Source organism: Trifolium pratense, linkage group LG5, assembly GCF_020283565.1.
Source record: "Trifolium pratense cultivar HEN17-A07 linkage group LG5, ARS_RC_1.1, whole genome shotgun sequence".
Classification (NCBI taxonomy): domain Eukaryota; kingdom Viridiplantae; phylum Streptophyta; class Magnoliopsida; order Fabales; family Fabaceae; genus Trifolium; species Trifolium pratense.
Window position 1 is genome coordinate 3,883,894 of NC_060063.1, and position 19,655 is coordinate 3,903,548.

At 42.1% G+C, this 19,655-nt stretch overlaps 1 protein-coding gene across 2 annotated transcripts in view; it reads left to right on the forward strand.

Annotated features, from left to right (window-relative positions):
• Positions 1–19,655, forward strand: part of LOC123887358 (PR5-like receptor kinase) — a 48,150-nt gene that overhangs the window by 14,797 nt on the left and 13,698 nt on the right. The window contains exon 4 of one of the 2 annotated variants that reach the window (XM_045936669.1): positions 3,496–3,499. The exons of the other annotated variant lie outside the window; for it this stretch is intronic. Within the exon in view, the coding sequence (XP_045792625.1) occupies positions 3,496–3,499 (4 nt within the window). The remainder of the gene's footprint in view (positions 1–3,495; positions 3,500–19,655) is intronic. 2 annotated transcript variants of the gene reach the window in all.

Below are 19,655 nucleotides of genomic sequence, written 5' to 3' on the forward strand. Positions count from 1 at the left end.
GGAAGCAGTCTCCCGAGAAAGCGGAGGCTGCTGAAAAAGCTGTAAAAGACCTCCTCGAGGCAAATTTCATTTCGGAAGCCAGGTACACCACCTGGCTGTCCAATGTTGTACTTGTTAAGAAATCGAATGGAAAATGGCGCATGTGTGTTGATTATACCGATCTTAATAGGGCTTGCCCTAAAGACGCTTACCCTTTACCTAACATAGACAAATTAGTAGATAATTCTTCAGGATTTAAATTACTATCGTTTATGGACGCGTACTCGGGTTATAATCAAATAAAAATGGCTGAAATCGATAAAAAGAAAACAACGTTTATGACCGAATCCGGTAATTATTATTACAACGTAATGCCTTTCGGGCTTAAAAACGCAGGTGCCACATACCAAAGGATGATGAACAAAGTCTTCAATAATGAAATCGGGGACATGCTCGAAGTCTACATGGATGATATGATCGTCAAATCCGAAGAGGAAGTCGATCATACAACCCATCTGAAAAGAGTGTTCGACCAAGCGAGAAAGTATAATATTAGATTTAATCCCGAAAAATGCACATTCGGCGTAAAAGCTGGGAAATTCCTCAGATTCTACTTAACCGAAAGAGGAATCGAAGCTAACCCGGATAAATGCAGAGCATTTTTTGAATTTCCTACTCCGGACTCAAAGAAATCAATCCAATCGCTAAATGGGATGCTCACAGCCTTATCTCGTTTTGTCGCAAAATCCGCTCAACACGCGCTACCTTTATTCAAATTACTTCGAAAAGAATCCGCATTCGAATTCATGAAGGAATGCGAGGATGCGCTACAACACTTAAAACGAGCATTATCTGAACCCCCAGTCCTAACGCGACCTAACGAAGGGGAAACGCTTTACCTTTACCTCGCCGTAGCATCGGAGGCCATCAGCGCCGTTCTCATAAGAGAAACCGACCAAGGGCAAAAACCCGTCTATTTTGTGAGTAAGGCTTTGCAAGGACCAGAACTCCGATATTTACAGATTGAAAAAACGGCCTTAGCAGTGGTCATGGCCGCAAGGAAGCTAAGACACTATTTCTTAGCTCACTCCATCGTTGTTCGAACCGACCAACCGATTAAGCAACTCCTTGCGAGGCCGGATATGACGGGACGAATGCTAAAATGGTCGCTCGAGTTATCCGAATTTGAAATCTTTTTCGAGAGCAGAAAGGCTTTAAAAGCCCAAGTGCTAGCAGACTTCGTAGCCGAGATGACCACACCATCTACCCCCGATAAAAACAAATGGACCATCTTCGTGGATGGATCCTCGAATCCACAAGGGAGTGGCGCAGGTATAATACTCGAAAACAGTGAAGGAGCGCTCATAGAAGTTTCACTCGAACTCGCCTTTCCAACCACAAACAACCAAGCCGAATACGAAGCCTTCTTGGCAGGAATACGGTTGGCCCAGGATATGGAAGCCGAGGAGATTAAGATATTCACGGATTCATAACTCGTCGCATCACAAATAACCGGAGAATACCAAACAAAAGACGAGCGGCTCACAGAATACTTAAACTTGATCAAAGAAAAATTAACTAAATTCAAACAAACCGAAGTCAAACATGTTCCACGCGAGCATAATGCAAGAGCAGATATCTTATCAAAGCTCGCAAGCACTAAGAGAAAGAAGGGCGGAAATCAATCGCTTATTCAGGAAACGCTATCCAAACCAAGCATAGCGAAACCCACCGAGGTATTCCTGATATGAGAAATCAACGCTGACAGTTGGATGACACCCGTGTTCGAATTTTTGAACACAGGAAACCTCCCAATTGACAAGAAAGAGGCAGCTAAGGTTAAAAGAAGAGTCTGCGCATACGTAATCCTAAATGGAAAGATGTACCGCCGAGGATTTTCCATCCCTCTGCTGAGATGCGTCGAGGAAAGCGAGGTAACCTCGATCCTCAGCGAAATCCACGAAGGAATAAGCGGTCAACACATCGGTGGACGCTCCTTGGCCAGGAAGGCCTTGCGAGCAGGATTCTACTGGCCTACCATGCAAGCAGACGCAAAAGAGCATGTCAAAAAATGCGACAAATGCCAACGTCACGGGGATATGTACTTGGCCCCTCCAAACGAGCTAAAAACGCTATCGTCCCCGTGGCCGTTTTCTTGGTGGGGGATGGACCTCCTAGGACCGTTTCCAACGGCAGCAGGACAAAATAAATTGTTGGGTTTTTGTATATTGGCTACATTTTGCAAAAACATATCTTAGCCAAGTGTTGAGACGAATGTGCTGATCCCAAGTGTTGTGACAAATGTTGGGACACTTTGGAACAACACCTGACCCTGTATCGTGCGCGCCAGCTAGCGGGTTTTTATTTTCTACTCAATCTTTTGAAGATCTGTTTGAAGAATTGTTTCAAGGTTTCTTACAGAGGAAGGCGCACGCGTTTAATGTGTTTCATGAGGCAGCTAAACCCTAGTTTTATTTTCCAAAGGAATTATATTTTTGGAAAATATATTTTTGCGGTTCAAAATACAACTATTGTTTTCAAAAATATATCACTGCTGCCGCAATTCTAGAAGCCCTAATTTTGTCTTGAAGCCCAAGTCATTCTACTACTATAAATACGAAGGCAAGCATATGGTTTCAAGCATCTAAAATCGTGTTCTTACAAAGCGTGTGTTTTAGGGATTTTAGAGTGTTAATTGTGAGCCTATCTTGTGTCTCATTGATGCAAGCTTAGGACCTGAGTGTTATTGAGTTGTAAGTGTGAACTTCTCCTAAGCTTTGAAGTACGGAGATTGTTCTATTGTGTTGTGTGGTTTACTCGCAAGCTTTTAAGCAAGAGTGAATCCTAGTTTCTTAGGAGTGTGTCTCCACCTGTTGTGTTTGTGGAATTGAATAGCAGCGCTGTCTGTGTTGCTAAGGTGGGAATTGGGACGGGGTCTCATATCTAGGAGTTCCTAGGTAGAAGGGTCATTGGGTAGTGATTAAGTGAGAAGTTGTAAACGAGTGAGTTTAGCTTCGAAGTAATACTGCTGATAGTGGACTTCATTCCTGGATTGGTATCCCCCAGAGTAGGCTTTAGGCTGAACTGGGTTAACAACTCTCGTGTGTTATTTACTTTACTGTTTGTGTTGTTTTATGTTATTTGCTCTGTTTATAGACAAGTGTTGGCGCACCAGTTACAACATCTGTCTACAACAGAGTGTTGCTACACCTTGAGCAACACCTGTCCACTGTGTGCCAGGAATTTCAATTGGTATCAGAGCAGGCACCCTGTTCTGAATTTTAGGGTGAGCTCCAGGGAAATCGTTTCTGGCAAGGATGGACAAAGAAGGTGGTTTTGTTACCAGACCACCTCTCTTGGTTGGCGCTTCAAACTATGACTATTGGAAGTCCCGCATGATGGCCTTCCTAAAACAAATTGATAGCAAGACATGGAAGGCAATTCTGAGAGGATGGACTCCACCTGTGAAGATGGACAAAGATGGTAAACCAACTCTTGAGTTGAAATCTGCTGAAGAATGGTCCAAAGAAGAAGATGAGCTTGTTCTTGCAAACTCAAAAGCATTATATGCGCTATATAATGGTGTTGACAAGCACATATTCAGACTCATCAAAAAGTGTGTATGTGCTAAGGAAGCTTGGACAATTCTTGAGACTGTTCATGAAGGTACCTCTAAAGTGAAGCTGTCTAAGCTACAACTCCTAACAACTAAGTTTGAGAATCTAAGAATGAATGATGATGAAACCATTCAGGATTTTCACATGACCATACTTGATTTTGACAATCAATTTGATGCCTTGGGTGAAAAAATACCTGAAGAAAAGCTGGTAAGAAAAATGCTCAGGTCTCTACCTAAGAAGTTTGATATGAAAGTCACAGCTATAGAAGAAGCAAAGGATATCACAGATATGAAGCTAGATGAACTGGTTGGTTCAGTACAAACCTATGAGGTAGCCACAAATGAAAAGATGGATAAGAAAAACAAAAGTATTGCTTTTGTTTCAAATGCTGAGGAAGAAGATCAACTGAGTGACACAGAATCTGAACAAAGCATCTCTGATGCAATGGTTCTTTTGGGAAAACAATTTAATAAGGTGCTAAAGAGAATGGACAAACGCTCTAAGACAGGTGCAGCTGACATTGGTCGCAACACTTACAGGAATTTCAGAAAACCTGTAACAGATGAGAAATCAGCTCCAAATAAAGGTGTTCAATGCCATGAATGTGAGGGGTTTGGTCACATTAGAAGTGAATGTGGAACCTTTCTGAAGAAACAAAAGAAGGGGTTAACTGTAACTTGGTCAGATGAAGATTCTGAAGGAGAAGCCGATACTGCAAAAGCTATACATGTATTGACAAGTGTTTGCACATCTGACACTGAATCATGTGAAGAAGAACTAACCTTTGATGAACTTGCTGAATCATATAAAAAGCTGTGTCTGAAGAGTGCAGAAGTCTGCAGAGTCTCTGAAGAGCAAAAAGAGACAATCACTAAGTTGCAAACTGAGAAAGCTGCTAATTTGTCAAGAATCTCTGAATTTAGTACTAAATGGGAAGATAGTTTAAAGATCATTGAGGAACAGAAGGCAACTATCATCAACTTAGAAGCTGACAAGATCAAACAACTGACTGAGATAGCCCATCTGAATGAAGAGGTAACTGAATTAAACTCTCATCTTGAGAATTTAAAGAAGCATGTTCTTAGGCTATTCAAAGGAAGTGATCTAGATGAAATCCTGGAAACTTTGCCTGCTCCTAGTAGATCCAAAACAGGCATTGGGTATGAATACAAAAATGTTAATAGGATTATGGATTACAACAAAGAAGGGAAATATATGCCTGAGATAAGTAAACAACCGTCTCCAAAAATGCATGACAGGATGTCGTCACACCTGTCTCCTAGACAGCAGAGACAAGTGTTGCCACATGTGGCACCACATCAGCAAAGATGGCAGAGACCTAGGTTTATACCTAGACCAAGAAGCAGGTACCATTCATGGAGATGTCATCACTGTGGAAGAAAGGGGCACATAAGGCCTTATTGCTACAAACTGTATGGTTATCCAAGTGAAATTTCACAAGAATCTGATCAATCCATCACTAAAACAAAGATGGAATGGAAGCAAAAAGATGATGCAACCAATACCAAGGAGTATACAGCTGAAAGCAGTGGGAAAAGTTTGATTGCCCATACATCTCTCAGAGCATCATCAAAAGAAGATTGGTACTTTGATAGTGGTTGTTCCAGACACATGACTGGTGTTGAAAAATATTTAAAGGAAGTAAAATCTTATGCCACAAGTTTTGTGACATTTGGAGATGGAGCAAAGGGGGAAATCAAAGGTATTGGAAGACTTATTGACCATGGTCTACCAAAACTTGAAAATGTTCTCCTTGTAAAAGGACTAACTGCCAATTTAATCAGTATAAGCCAACTATGTGATCAAGGCATGAAAGTCAACTTTACAAAAAATGAATGTCTGGTCAGCAATAATGAAGGATACATCCTTATGAGGGGTGTTAGATCAAAAGACAACTGCTACTTGTGGATCCCTCTTGAAGAAGGTAATGTATCTACATGTCTCTTAACTAAAAATGAAGAGGTTAAGCTGTGGCATCAAAAATTAGGACACCTTAACCTGAAGAGCATGAAGAGAGTCATATCAGAAGAAGCTGTCAGAGGACTACCAATCTTACAGATACAGGAAGGCAATATATGTGGTGAATGTCAGATTGGGAAGCAAACCAAAGTGTCGCACCAAAAGTTGCAACACTTGTCCACCTCTAGAGTTCTTGAGTTACTACATATGGATCTGATGGGGCCCATACAAGTCGAGAGTCTTGGAGGTAAGAAATATGTTCTTGTTATTGTTGATGACTTCTCTAGGTATACTTGGGTAAATTTCATTAGGGAAAAATCTGAGACTTTTGAAGAATTCAAAAATCTTTGTGTTCAACTTCAAAAAGAGAAAGATTGTGGTATTGTAAGAATCAGAAGTGACCATGGTAAGGAATTTGAAAACTCTAAATTTGCTGATTTTTGTGCTGCTGAAGGAATAATTCATGAATTTTCTTCACCAATTACACCTCAACAAAATGGTGTGGTTGAAAGAAAGAATAGAACCTTACAGGAATCTGCTAGAGTAATGTTGCATGCCAAAAATGTTCCTTACAAGTTCTGGGCTGAAGCCATGAATACAGCATGTTACATTCACAATAGAGTAACATTAAGAAAAGGTACTGCTACAACATTGTATGAACTATGGAAGAATAGGAAGCCTACTGTGAAGTACTTCCATGTGTTTGGGTCAAAATGTTATATTTTGGCAGATAGAGAACCTAGGAGAAAATTGGATCCCAAAAGTGATGAGGGGATATTTTTAGGTTACTCAACCAACAGCAGAGCGTACAAAGTTTTTAACTCCAGAACAAGAACCATGATGGAATCAATTAATGTTGTTGTTGATGATAGTGATACAACAAGTGCAGATCCAGCTGAAGAGACAGATGTCATAACACCTGTCCCAACACCTGATGATGATCAAACTGAACCTGAACCTGATCAACATTCTGAATCTACTACAGAGGTTCCTAGACCAAACAAAGGACCATCCACCAGAACACAGAAGAATCATCCTCTGGAACTTGTTATTGGAAATCCAAATCAAGGAATTGCAACAAGAAGATCAAAAGAAGCAATCTCCAATTCATGTTTCATATCAAAGATTGAACCAAAGAATGTTAAAGAAGCCTTGACTGATGAATACTGGATCAATGCTATGCAGGATGAACTAACTCAGTTCAAAAGAAGTGAGGTATGGGATCTAGTACCTAGACCAGATGGTATAAATTTTATTGGTACAAAGTGGGTGTACAAGAACAAAACTGATGAAAATGGTGATATTACTAGAAATAAAGCCAGACTTGTAGCACAAGGATACACCCAGATAGAAGGAGTAGATTTTGATGAAACCTTTGCTCCAGTTGCTCGCTTGGAGTCCATAAGATTACTCTTGGCTGTGGCATGCATTTTAAAATTCAAGCTATATCAAATGGATGTAAAAAGTGCATTCCTAAATGGCTATCTAAACGAAGAGGTATATGTTGAGCAACCAAAAGGGTTTGTAGATCCAAGCTTTCCTAACCATGTTTACAAACTAAAGAAAGCACTCTATGGATTGAAACAAGCACCTAGAGCATGGTATGAAAGACTGACTGAATTCCTTGTCAGCCATGGATACAAGAAGGGTGGTAATGATAAAACCCTGTTTGTAAGAGAAGAGAAAGGGAAGCTAATGATAGCTCAGATATATGTGGATGATATTGTATTTGGTGGAATGTCGCGACAAATGGTGGAACATTTTGTGCATCAAATGCAATCTGAATTTGAAATGAGTCTTGTAGGTGAGCTAACTTATTTTTTAGGTCTTCAGGTCAAACAAATGGAAGACACCATATTTATCTCTCAAGAAAAATATGCAAGAAACATTGTAAAGAAATTTGGAATGGAAGGTGGTAGTCACAAAAGGACACCTGCACCTACACACTTGAAGCTTACCAAAGATGAGAAAGGGGTTGATGTGGATCAAAGTCTCTATAGAAGTATGATTGGGAGCTTACTATATCTCACAGCTAGCAGGCCTGATATCATGTTTGCAGTTGGAGTTTGTGCTAGATACCAATCTGAACCCAAGATGAGTCATCTGACTCAAGTAAAGAGGATCTTCAAATATGTCAATGGCACATGTGGCTATGGAATTCTATACTCTAATGGTAATGATTCTACCTCAATTGGATATTGTGATGCAGATTGGGCTGGAAGTGCTGATGATAGAAAGAGCACCTCTGGTGCATGTTTCTTCTTGGGAAACAATCTAGTATCTTGGTTTAGTAAGAAGCAAAATAGCGTATCTCTATCAACAGCTGAGGCAGAATATATAGCAGCTGGGAGTAGTTGCTCTCAATTGTTATGGATGAGGCAAATGTTGAAAGAGTATAGTGTGGAGCAAGATGTCATGACACTCTACTGTGACAATCTTAGTGCTATAAACATTTCTAAAAATCCTATTCAACATAGTAGGACTAAGCACATTGACATACGTCATCATTTTATAAGAGAGCTTGTAGAAGAAAAAATTGTTACACTTGAGCACATTGCATCGGAAGAACAATTAGCAGACATTTTTACTAAAGCGTTGGATGCAAGTCAATTTGAAAATTTAAGAGGCAAACTTGGAATTTGCCTTTTTGAAGACAAATAGCAGTTACAGCATGCAATGCGTGTAACTACCTCTCATCACTTTAAGTTACACGCTAATCAAGGAAGTTCTCATTCAACTTCCCACAACCTCCATCAACCACAATCATTACTTTTCATCTATTCTCTCTCTCACGCTCAAAAACTCTCTATCTTCCTCATCAACATTTTTCTGACTTCTCCTCTTCTCAGAAAACTTCAATTCCAAACCATGTCTAACTCTGCCAAATCTTCACCAACAAAGACAGATGCTACTCCATCACTACAAAAGGTGGTAATCGATGCTGTTCCTCTCACCACCATACCTTCCATAAGTCCAACTATGAGGAGAAAATCAGTTGCGAAGAAGGAAAAATCATCACGAACAAGCACAAATCCTTCATCTCCCTCCTCTTCAATTAAGAAAACGAAGAAGAAGAGCAAGAAATCGCGAACTGAACCGAGAAGGGCCTATACAATTTCTGAACTGTATAATGATCCACTGCCATCGAGTGATGCTCCTACACCTGTCATTAATCCTGCAGAAGAGAATGTTGACACATCTGGTAAGACTTCTGTTAATTTAGGTCTTAATGTTGAAAATCCTGCTGAAACCCTAGGTTTAAAGGACCCTGCTATGTCTGAAAAATTGGGGAAAACTGTTCCTAACCCCCCTACTGTTGTTGATGCTAATATTGGTGCTTCCACTGAGACCAATGAGGCTGTTGCTGACGAGTCTCTCAAGAAAACTGCTCCTGAGACTCATGTTGCGCCGAATGTTGCAACACATGGCGCTGCGCCAAATGTGGTGCCAGATGTTCTCACATCTTTGGCACAAGAAAATCTGGTGGACTATTCTGAGTCTGATGAGAGTCCTCTACCTAAGGCTACTGATAAAGAAGCTGTTCCTGATAAAGTTGTGAATGAAACTCCTGAGGTGATAATTGTTAATGAAAATGAAACTACTGTTAGTGATAAGGCTATTCCTGCACATTCTGAAGCTAGTGTGGCTAGGAGGACTAGAAGTAGGGCTGGTAAAGCTGTAGAGGCTACTAACACACCTGTCCAAACACCCAAACCATCTAGGGCTGAACAAGTTACTGGTAAAAAGCCCCTATATGGACCTGCAAAACCTGTAAGTAAGGTGGTTCCTAGAACTGAGACTAGGAAAAGGAAGGCTCCACCAACTAGTGATTCTGATTTTGAACCTGAGACAGATGTTGCTGCATCTGGCAGCACATCTAGGAAGAGTATAGGAAGGAAGAAGGTCCCTCAAACAGTTCCCTATGCTCCTTTAGACAATATATCATTTCATCTGGAGAATGGTTCTGCAAGATGGAAATTTGTATATCACAGGAGGCTGGCTCTAGAAAGGAATTTGAAAGATGATATTCTTGAATGTCCTCCAGTTGTTGAAGCTCTTGAGTATGCAGGTTTGATGAAAACTGTGGTTGGTTTGGACAAGTGCTATGACAGGCTTGTCAAGGAATTTTTGATTAATGTGGCTGCAGACTGTAATGATCCAGCAAGTCCTGAATACAGGCAAGTGTTTGTTCGTGGAAAGTGTGTTCAATTCTCCCCTATTGTGATAAACCAATATCTCCAAAGAAGTTCTGATGAAGTGGCTCCTCTAAAAGCCACAAATAATGAAATCTGCAAGGTCCTCACTGGTGGAAAAATTAAAGTGTGGCCAAGCAAGGCAAAGCTGTCTGCAACTTCCCTCTCACCATTCTATACTGTTTTAAATAGGATTGCTGCCCATAATTGGGTACCAACCACTCACTCAGGTGATATTGCAAGAGGATTGGGTAAGTTCATTTATGCTGTGGGCACAAAAGCCAAATTTGACTATGGTGCATATTTCTTTCAAGAGACTCTGAGCCATGCTTTAACATATGCTGTTGAGAAACCAGTTGCTCTTCCCACTCTGCTATGCAATATTATACTTGAACAACACCCAGATATACTAAGAAGTTCTGATGTTCCTTGCAAAAGAAAAGGGGTGTTGATGATTGAGCAGAGGCTGCTGGATGGGACAAATGCTGCAGCAGGTGTTGGCACATCTGTCCAGGCTGGTGTACTTTCAAGGAAGCAGATGATTGCTGATCTTACTGAGACTAGCAGAGCCCTTGAGGCTAGAAAATTGAAAATTGATCGTGTGATTGAGGCACTAAATGCTGAGGAGGCTGCTGAGACTGTTGAGGGTGAGCCCAATGGACAAGAAGGAGAAGGAACTAGTGGTTCTGAGGATGGCTCTGAGGATGTGATGGAGGACTCTGATGAAAGTTCTTCAATATGATTTCTGATGTTTTCTTATATGTTTCTGATGTACTTTTGGTGTTTCTTTTGTTGTTTCTTTTATGGGCAAGGCCCTGGATTTCTAGCACCTGTGTGTGCTATATGGTCTGTAATAATTGCACCCTGACACTTCTATTTCCTATGCATGATGTTTGTCTAAATTGTGGCTAAAAAGGGGGAGTAGTGTGTGATGTTCCCACATCTGGTGATAGTGTGTGTGTGTGACAAGTGTGTGGACAGATGTTCCCACATCTGGTGACTATTTTTGTGCTAGTGTTCGTATGCTCGTATTGAGGGGGAGTGTGAGTAATATGCATGTACTGAGGGGGAGTAGTGAATATTCTTTCTCTATCTGGTGTGTGTATGTATGAATTCAGGGGGAGTGTGAGTGATATTATCTCTTGATCGCCTGAATATGTTTGATGACAAATGTTGTGCCAAGTGTTATGGCACCTGACTATTGAGTCCACTATCCACTACGACTGAGAATTTATTTTTCTCAGATGTTTATGGGAATTTATTTTTCCTGATGTTCTTATGATGAATGGATGCGCGTTAAACTATTAGGAGTTTATTTCTCCTACTTCTTAGCATCTACTATGGGAGTTTATTTCTCCCTTGTGTTGTTCCATGAGGCTAGTTGATTTATTCCGCTGTTGCATTGCCTCTGATACTACTTAAATCTCTCGGAAGTAGTTTTTATTATGTGTTACTTTCTTTCCTAGCTGTGTGATCATGTTGACTCGAAGGAAAGGTAATACTGCATCTCTCTATATACTGGTCTAATATTGTTTTAGCCAAAATTTGCCAAAGGGGGAGATTGTTGGGTTTTTGTATATTGGCTACATTTTGCAAAAACATATCTTAGCCAAGTGTTGAGACGAATGTGCTGATCCCAAGTGTTGTGACAAATGTTGGGACACTTTGGAACAACACCTGACCCTGTATCGTGCGCGCCAGCTAGCGGGTTTTTATTTTCTACTCAATCTTTTGAAGATCTGTTTGAAGAATTGTTTCAAGGTTTCTTACAGAGGAAGGCGCACGTGTTTAATGTGTTTCATGAGGCAGCTAAAACCTAGTTTTATTTTCCAAAGGAATTATATTTTTGGAAAATATATTTTTGCGGTTCAAAATACAACTATTGTTTTCAAAAATATATCACTGCTGCCGCAATTCTAGAAGCCCTAATTTTGTCTTGAAGCCCAAGTCATTCTACTACTATAAATACGAAGGCAAGCATATGGTTTCAAGCATCTAAAATCGTGTTCTTACAAAGCGTGTGTTTTAGGGATTTTAGAGTGTTAATTGTGAGCCTATCTTGTGTCTCATTGATGCAAGCTTAGGACCTGAGTGTTATTGAGTTGTAAGTGTGAACTTCTCCTAAGCTTTGAAGTACGGAGATTGTTCTATTGTGTTGTGTGGTTTACTCGCAAGCTTTTAAGCAAGAGTGAATCCTAGTTTCTTAGGAGTGTGTCTCCACCTGTTGTGTTTGTGGAATTGAATAGCAGCGCTGTCTGTGTTGCTAAGGTGGGAATTGGGACGGGGTCTCATATCTAGGAGTTCCTAGGTAGAAGGGTCATTGGGTAGTGATTAAGTGAGAAGTTGTAAACGGGTGAGTTTAGCTTCGAAGTAATACTGCTGATAGTGGACTTCATTCCTGGATTGGTATCCCCCAGAGTAGGCTTTAGGCTGAACTGGGTTAACAACTCTCGTGTGTTATTTACTTTACTATTTGTGTTGTTTTATGTTATTTGCTCTGTTTATAGACAAGTGTTGGCGCACCAGTTACAACATCTGTCTACAACAGACAAGTGTTGCTACACCTTGAGCAACACCTGTCCACTGTGTGCCAGGAATTTCATAAATACTTAATAGTAGCTGTCGACTACTTCACAAAATGGATCGAAGCCGAACCTCTCGCCAACATCACAACATTCAATGTGTTGCGATTCTTCAAACGCAATATACTTGCGAGGTTTGGGATCCCTCAAGTTGTCGTTACAGATAACGGGACTCAATTCACGGACAAGAAAGTGCGAGAGTTTATGGCAAAGATAGGTACAACCCAACACTTCACTTCTGTCGAACACCCTCAAACGAACGGCCAAGCCGAAGCTGTGAACAGGGTTATATTACGAGGACTCAAAAGGAGATTGGATGAAGCAAAGGGAAAATGGACAGAAGAACTACACAGCGTACTCTGGTCCTACCGAACCACTCCACATTCTACAACGGGAGAAACGCCTTTCCGACTGACGTACGGAACAGAGGCCGTAATTCCAGCAGAAACCGGAGCATCCTCCTTCCGAACGGAAGTACCCCTCGAGGGGGAAGATAACCACGAAATGCTCAGAGAGGAGCTCGACCTCTAGGAAGAACTCCGAGACGGCGCAGCCCTCCGAGAAGCCACTTTGAAACAAAAAATAGCAAAACGGCATGATAAAAAGGTCATCAAGCAAGAGTTCGACGTTGGGACATTAGTACTACGACGCAACCAAAAAGACTCCCGCGAGGGTAAACTCGCGGCAAATTGGGAAGGACCTTATCGAGTCCGAGCCAAAACCGAAAACGGTGCTTATTATTTAGAAGACCTTTGCGGAAAAGAAATTCCCCGACCTTGGAATGCCGAAAAGCTCAAACAATACTACAGTTGAGGAAAGCTCAAAGCCATCCTCAACGAAGGCTGTGTCTTCGCCCATGAGAAGCGCGCCTATACAACGGAGGAGTGCTTAGGTACGGGCATGAATCTTAAAATATAAAACAAAGTCGAGACATTAGGAACTCGATGATGTTGGCGAGGAAAGTTCTAGACCACGGAACACCATCGTCGTAGTACACGACCGGTAGAACCCCAGCTCGCGATGGGATGTTCACACCCCGAGGAGGAAAGCTTAACAACAGCCCCTCTCCTCGTTACTAGTTTGGATAACATCTCCAAACACTTAGAATGGTTCCCCGCACCTTCTAAGCCCGGCATCAATGGTACCAGCTATCATAACGATGACCACCGTCCAAACACACACTAGCGCGAAGAAATGGACAGCTCGGCGTATAGAATGTTTGGAAAATTACGTAAGTTAAACACCTCAAACTTCGTCGAGCGCAAACAAAAAGCATCAAGCACACAGGTCGAAGCACGATCGAAAAAGTGTCGCACATGTAAAACGTTCGATTCAACATTCAGAGGAAATTAACACATCGCCGCAATAAACCTAAATCTAGATACGAGGATAAAGGTGAAAAGGCAAGCGAATAAATAAAAAACCACTGAAATATAAGACCACAAAGGGCCATGATTGTCGGTTACATCAAAAGGGCAACAAAACGCCCGAATAAAACAAATAAAAGAAAAACATAAATTACACTTCATCATCAGAAGGGGTGACTATAGCTCCATCGCGCACCTCTTTCTCCTCATCTAAACCCTCCTCGATCAAACTAGGGTTGAGTATCCTGAGCTGGGCCACTGCGTTGTTGAAACTGAGAGTAGCAGCAGCAACCATGTTGGACTCAAGCTCCTGGATCTTCGCGATCAAAGCAGCACGAGAGGAGGAGGCATACACCCCCTGAGGGTCGAGCTCCTTCTCCCCATCCTCAACAACCCCAGTGACTTGGAGCCTCTCCAATTTCCCTTCCAGCTCGCCAATCAGAACCTTCTGCTCATCAGCTTTCTGCACAGCACTGTCCCTCTCCTCCGACACCGTCTTGAGCCTGTCCTCCGCCTCCTTAAGGTTGGCCGAGAGGGTCTTGCGCTCCTTCCTGTAAACCTCGCAGGAGGCCTCGGATTCTGCCAGCCTTCGCTTCAACAGAGGCAACTCCTTGCGAGCTTCATCCCTCTCCTCCAAGTACTTGCACTCCCGGCCATTCAGAAAAGTTGCCACCTCGACCAATTTGAGCAAGGCCATGGACTGGGTAGCAATTTCAGAGCGAAGAGCCTCAGGATCCATGACCGCGAGGATGGCCTCATCTGCTGGGTTAATCTTCACTTTGGTTTCTCCAGTCAGCAACACGCCATGGGCATAGATGGGAGGAAGGACGAAGTCGTCTGCGGGAACACCAGCGGACAACCTATGGAAACCAGGGTTCGGAGGATCATCCTGGCCAGAGAGGTCCACCACCTCATGCTCCTGTCGAGAAGAGGATTCTTCCTCCAACCGCATCCTTTTCGAGCGATCCGCGGCAGAGGCCGTCGGAGACTGAGGAGCAGAGGAAGTTGTAGCAGCACTGCTCGCCTCCCTCTTGTTCTTAGCAGCGCGAGCCTTGCGGAGAGCAGCAGAAGCACTGGTCATTGTACCTACACAAATCAGATCAACAGTTAGCCAAGCATAGACAAGCAAATAAAAGAAGCAAAACAGTTGGTAAAAATAAAAGAAAGCTGCGAGCATACTCCAAAAAGTAGTCAATTTCTCCGGAGAGTCGCAAGCGATCAACTCCTTCGTAGTGATCACTTTCGCGCAGGTTAACCTCCGACCATCTATCCCAAACAAGGGCTCGCCCCCAGGATCGCTCAGAAGGTAAGGAGGCAAGCCCTCCACGAACTCTAGCAATTTTTTATAATCAGCCCTCTCCTCAGCAGACAACTCTCCCAGCTTAAAAACAAATTCCTTGGTCGACATGGAGTAATGATCTCTGCGCCAATAGAATGGAAATCTGGCGAAATCCTCAGCTATGGGGAGCCCCTGTTCATCGAGCACTTCCTGCCCCAGCTCGTCTATACGGTGCCCCCTACGGACGAAGTTATTCCAGCCTTTCGTCGTTATGGGCCTGACTCCATAAAAAACGGACTTAAACCCCCGCACCGATTCGTCGTACATATCAAAGAGGCGCTTCCTTTGCCTCAAAGAAACCCACCCATGTTTGGTGTCCGGTAGTGGGGCTCCTTTCGCGAGCTTACCTTTCGCCTGTTCCCCCGAGGACAGCTTCGCTGAAGGCCAAAATGATAAAAGAATAAAGGCAAGGTGGGACCCAGACCCAAGTACTCGGCGGTCCTTTCAAAAGCCTTGATAAAGGCCAACGAGTTCGGATGAAGTTGAGAAGGGGCCAAGCGAAGATGACGAAAGATGGACACCTCTAGATCCGTAAAGGGCAACCTAATTCCCAGATGCTTAAAAGCAATCTCGTACATGGGAATCGTCCCCCAGGCCCAATTGCTGCAGATCCTGTGGCGAGCAGTAGGAATCCGCACCTCGAAATCTTCGGTAGGAGGAGTCTGTATATCCGTGCACATTGTCTCCGGGATATCACTCTCGCAGTTTTGATAAATTGACTCTGTCTCTCGAGGTTCGTCCGCCACCCATGAAAGGTCGGCTCGAACACGAATCGACGAGGACGGTTGCTGATCTATAAACGAAACTTGACTTTGAGATCCCTCAGCCATCTAAAGGAAAACCTGAAAAAGCAGAGGAAGGAAAAATGAATTCGACATTCAAATCCACCCTTCCACCGCCAAATCAAGTGAAAGGGCGAGGATCTCGACAACACTTAAAGGACTACGCGAAAACTGAAAGGGACAAAATAATCTCACCGGGCGCTAAGTTCATAAAACAACCGAGCACGAAACGCATGTGGTGCTCGACACTGTTCTAAGGTTAAAACCCAACCGTCAACGGGTAAAAACAGCGATTTCTCGCCTAAAACCGCAAGAAACCCCTTATTTTGGGGGGAAAAGGGTGCTAATCACCACCTACAACCCTCAAAAAGACTACCCAAGTTATATAAGAAACACACCACAAACCCCTACCGTGTGAACTAACTATACAATCAAAGTAAAATCCAAAGCAAAATCTTCAAAGATTAAAAGGGATAAAACACTTACTTGTTGGTTAAAAGGAGATGAGAGAAGGAGTTTGTGGTATAGCAGCAAACGGAATCACCAAAGAAGAATGGAAGCAAGAAAGCAATAAGGGAAGTGAGAAACTGTAAAGTTTCAAACAAAAACATCTCCCTCCTATATATAGGCCAACGCGCCTGCACGAGCAAATTTGCGCCATTCCCCATCTGAACCGTCAGATCAATCCAGCGGACCGGATCGATGGCAGACAAGCGGCTCAGATTTAATCTCCAGAGAAACGAAAAGGCGCGAAAATCCGACGGCTGTCGACAACCTCGAGATTCAAATCTCAATTAAATTGCCACTCGAGTGCTATTCGGATAGTCTCAACACGTGGCAAAAGGAAGCGAAGCGACTCGTCCTTTCAAGTCACATCCCTATGCTCGCGCAAATCTCGCAGAATCCAAGACACCGCATCCCGAGAAAATCGCAACCCAAAAGGGAAACGCAAGATCCTCGGGATTTAACCCCCTTATTTTCACTACAAATACGGGAAAGGCCACAAATTCCAAATGGAAACACCACGTTCCTCGAAAACATGCTCGAAAGGGGTATGGCTTCGACCGAAAAGTTCGCTCGGAATCATTCGAAAAGTCCACGACATTATTAAATTGAGAGCGTACATAAAGCATGAATGCAAATAAACTGTGCTCGAAACATTTAAAGTAAAAACGTTCTTTATTAATAGGAAGCCAATACAAGGGAAAGAAAAATTACAAAGGACCCGAGCATCTAATTCTCGTGCTCGGAATCCGAATCAATCGCGGAATCCGAATCGGTCTCCAGTACCTCCGATGGCCTCATCTTGGACTCCACCTCCTCCTAGGACCTCCCTTCACCGAAAGCGGGGCAAGGAGGGTAGAGGTGAGGAAACTTGTGAGCCCTCAGGAACTCTTCAATAAAATCCTCCGATTCATCGGAGCTTGAAGTGTCAGAAGTTTCTGAAGAGAGGATAATCACCTTGGCCTCCTTTCCCTTCTGAGAGCGAGCCACCGCAGCCTTGGGAACTTCCACTCTCTTCTTTCCCCTTTGAGACTTGAAGTTCTCAGCAACAACCTTCTTGGAATCCTTCCTATCCATCGCTGACACTCAAAGCACAAGATATGGGAGGCAAAAGAAAAAGCAGCAAGTATTTATAAAGAAACTTGCCGCCCAACAGGCCTGTCGTCATGCCTAACGCCCCATAAATGCAAGAGGCGGCTACAGATACCTAGGATTGACCACTTGGAAAAAACGCTTCCCCTTTTTCCAAAGCTTGACTTTGACCAAAGGGAACTGCAAAAATTCGACGACCCAGCTCGAAATAGTTATGTTCGACAAATCGAAGTGAATCGATAAAGCTTCAAGTTATTATCCTCGCCTATGAGCATAACAACTTGGGGGGCTCCTGTTCTGGACCGAGCATCGAGCTCGAGTACCAGAGGGTGTCGAACAAACACGATCCGAGCAACCCTCCAACGGTCTGATACTCTTACGTATTGTAACGGCCGTAAACTGGAATGATGAGCATTTACTGCACATCAAGGCTTCCAAGCCGTTTTCCGGCAGCCACTTGATGGCCATTAATGCCATCAAGGGTCTTGGCCCAGCGCTGGGGGCTATATATATGTGACTCCACTTCATTTGCAAGGTACGCATTATTTTAGCCAAGAAAACCTTCAAAACACAAACTGACTTGAGCGTCGGAGTGCCTGCAGGTACACAACCCCCCTCCGCTTCAACAGGGGTCTCACGTCCTCAACCACCGTAAACGCCGGCGGATTCGCAACTCTTCTGGTCTACACGATCAATCACCATTCTCCGATTCAGATAGTATTCTTTGATCCTCATATTTTCGCGGATCCCATAGTTCTCGTGAAAATCCATCAACCTTAAAAAAATTACCATATTTTCAATCAAATTACTTGTAAAAAAATCAAAATATTATTGTGAGTCTTGTGACAATAATAAACATCATATATAAACAAATGTATATATTGTGTGAAAGAATAATTAATTTTTTTAATTTTTTTTTGAAGGAATTAAAAATAATTTATAAAGTACTTAAATATATATTTATAAATGTTATATTTTAATAAAACTTTCGGGGACGGAGTCTTCGCGGGACGGGCAATAAAATCTCATCACATCCTCAAATCTCTTTCGGGGAGGGACTTTCTCCTCCATCCCCATAAGGAAAAATTTTCTTAGTGTTTCTTTTTGTTTTTCCTATTTTTTTATTTTATTTTGTTTCTTGAGAGTTAGGTTTGGTTCCCTCTTGTACTGTTTTTGTTTTCCTTATATATATTTGTAAGTTCGCTAGCGATATACCTGTATACATTTAAATTGGATGTGCCCACATGTTAGTTAAAAACACATGTTCTATTAAAATAGACACAATTATTATTAAAAAAAAAATAGACATAATTATAATTAGGAAACCAACAAACTAACTGCAAATAATATTTTGTGAATTTTTTAGGTAATTGATATGTATATTATGTTAGAGAAATAGTTTGTATTGGGATTGAATTGAGATAGAAGAGTTTAGAGTAAAAGAGAAGTAATTGGCATTTATGAAAAATGGTTACGTACAATGCTTTTATACTAGCTTCACTAGCAAGTAACCATAGTTCTAACTAACTAACTATAGTAGAGTAGTTATTAACAAACTCTTAACTAACTTTACAAACAAGCTAACAAACTAACAAACTAACATTTGAATTACTAACTCAATACACCTCCATAATTCAAATGTTCCAAACTCTTTACACCAAGCTTGTTCCTTAGTCCAATGAACCTGTCATGCTTCAATCCCTTTGTTAAGATATCAGCCTGTTGTTCATCAGTAGGGCAATGAGATAGCACAATCTTTCCCTTGTTGACTTGATCTCTGATGAAGTGAAATCTTGTTTCAATATGTTTGCTTCTTCCATGAGAGATGGGATTTCTGGCCAAGTTGATAGCTGACTTGTTATCTACTAGTAGCTGCATTGGTTCAGTCAGCTCAATTTTGATGTCTTTTAGCAGAGATTCAAGCCAAATGCCTTGACAAGCAGCAAAGGCACATGCTATGTATTCAGCCTCACAGGATGAGAGAGCAATGACTGGCTGTTTCTTAGAGCACCATGAGATTGGAGCATCTAAGAATTTGAAAATGTAACCTGTTGTGCTTCTTCTATCAACATGATCACCACACCGGTCAGAGTATGAGAATCCTTCCAATCTATTCACTGCATTGCTGAGAGTATTTGGAAGTAATATGCCATAGTTCATTGTTCCTTTGACATATCTCATGATTTTCTTTACTGCTATCATGTGAGATTTCTTTGG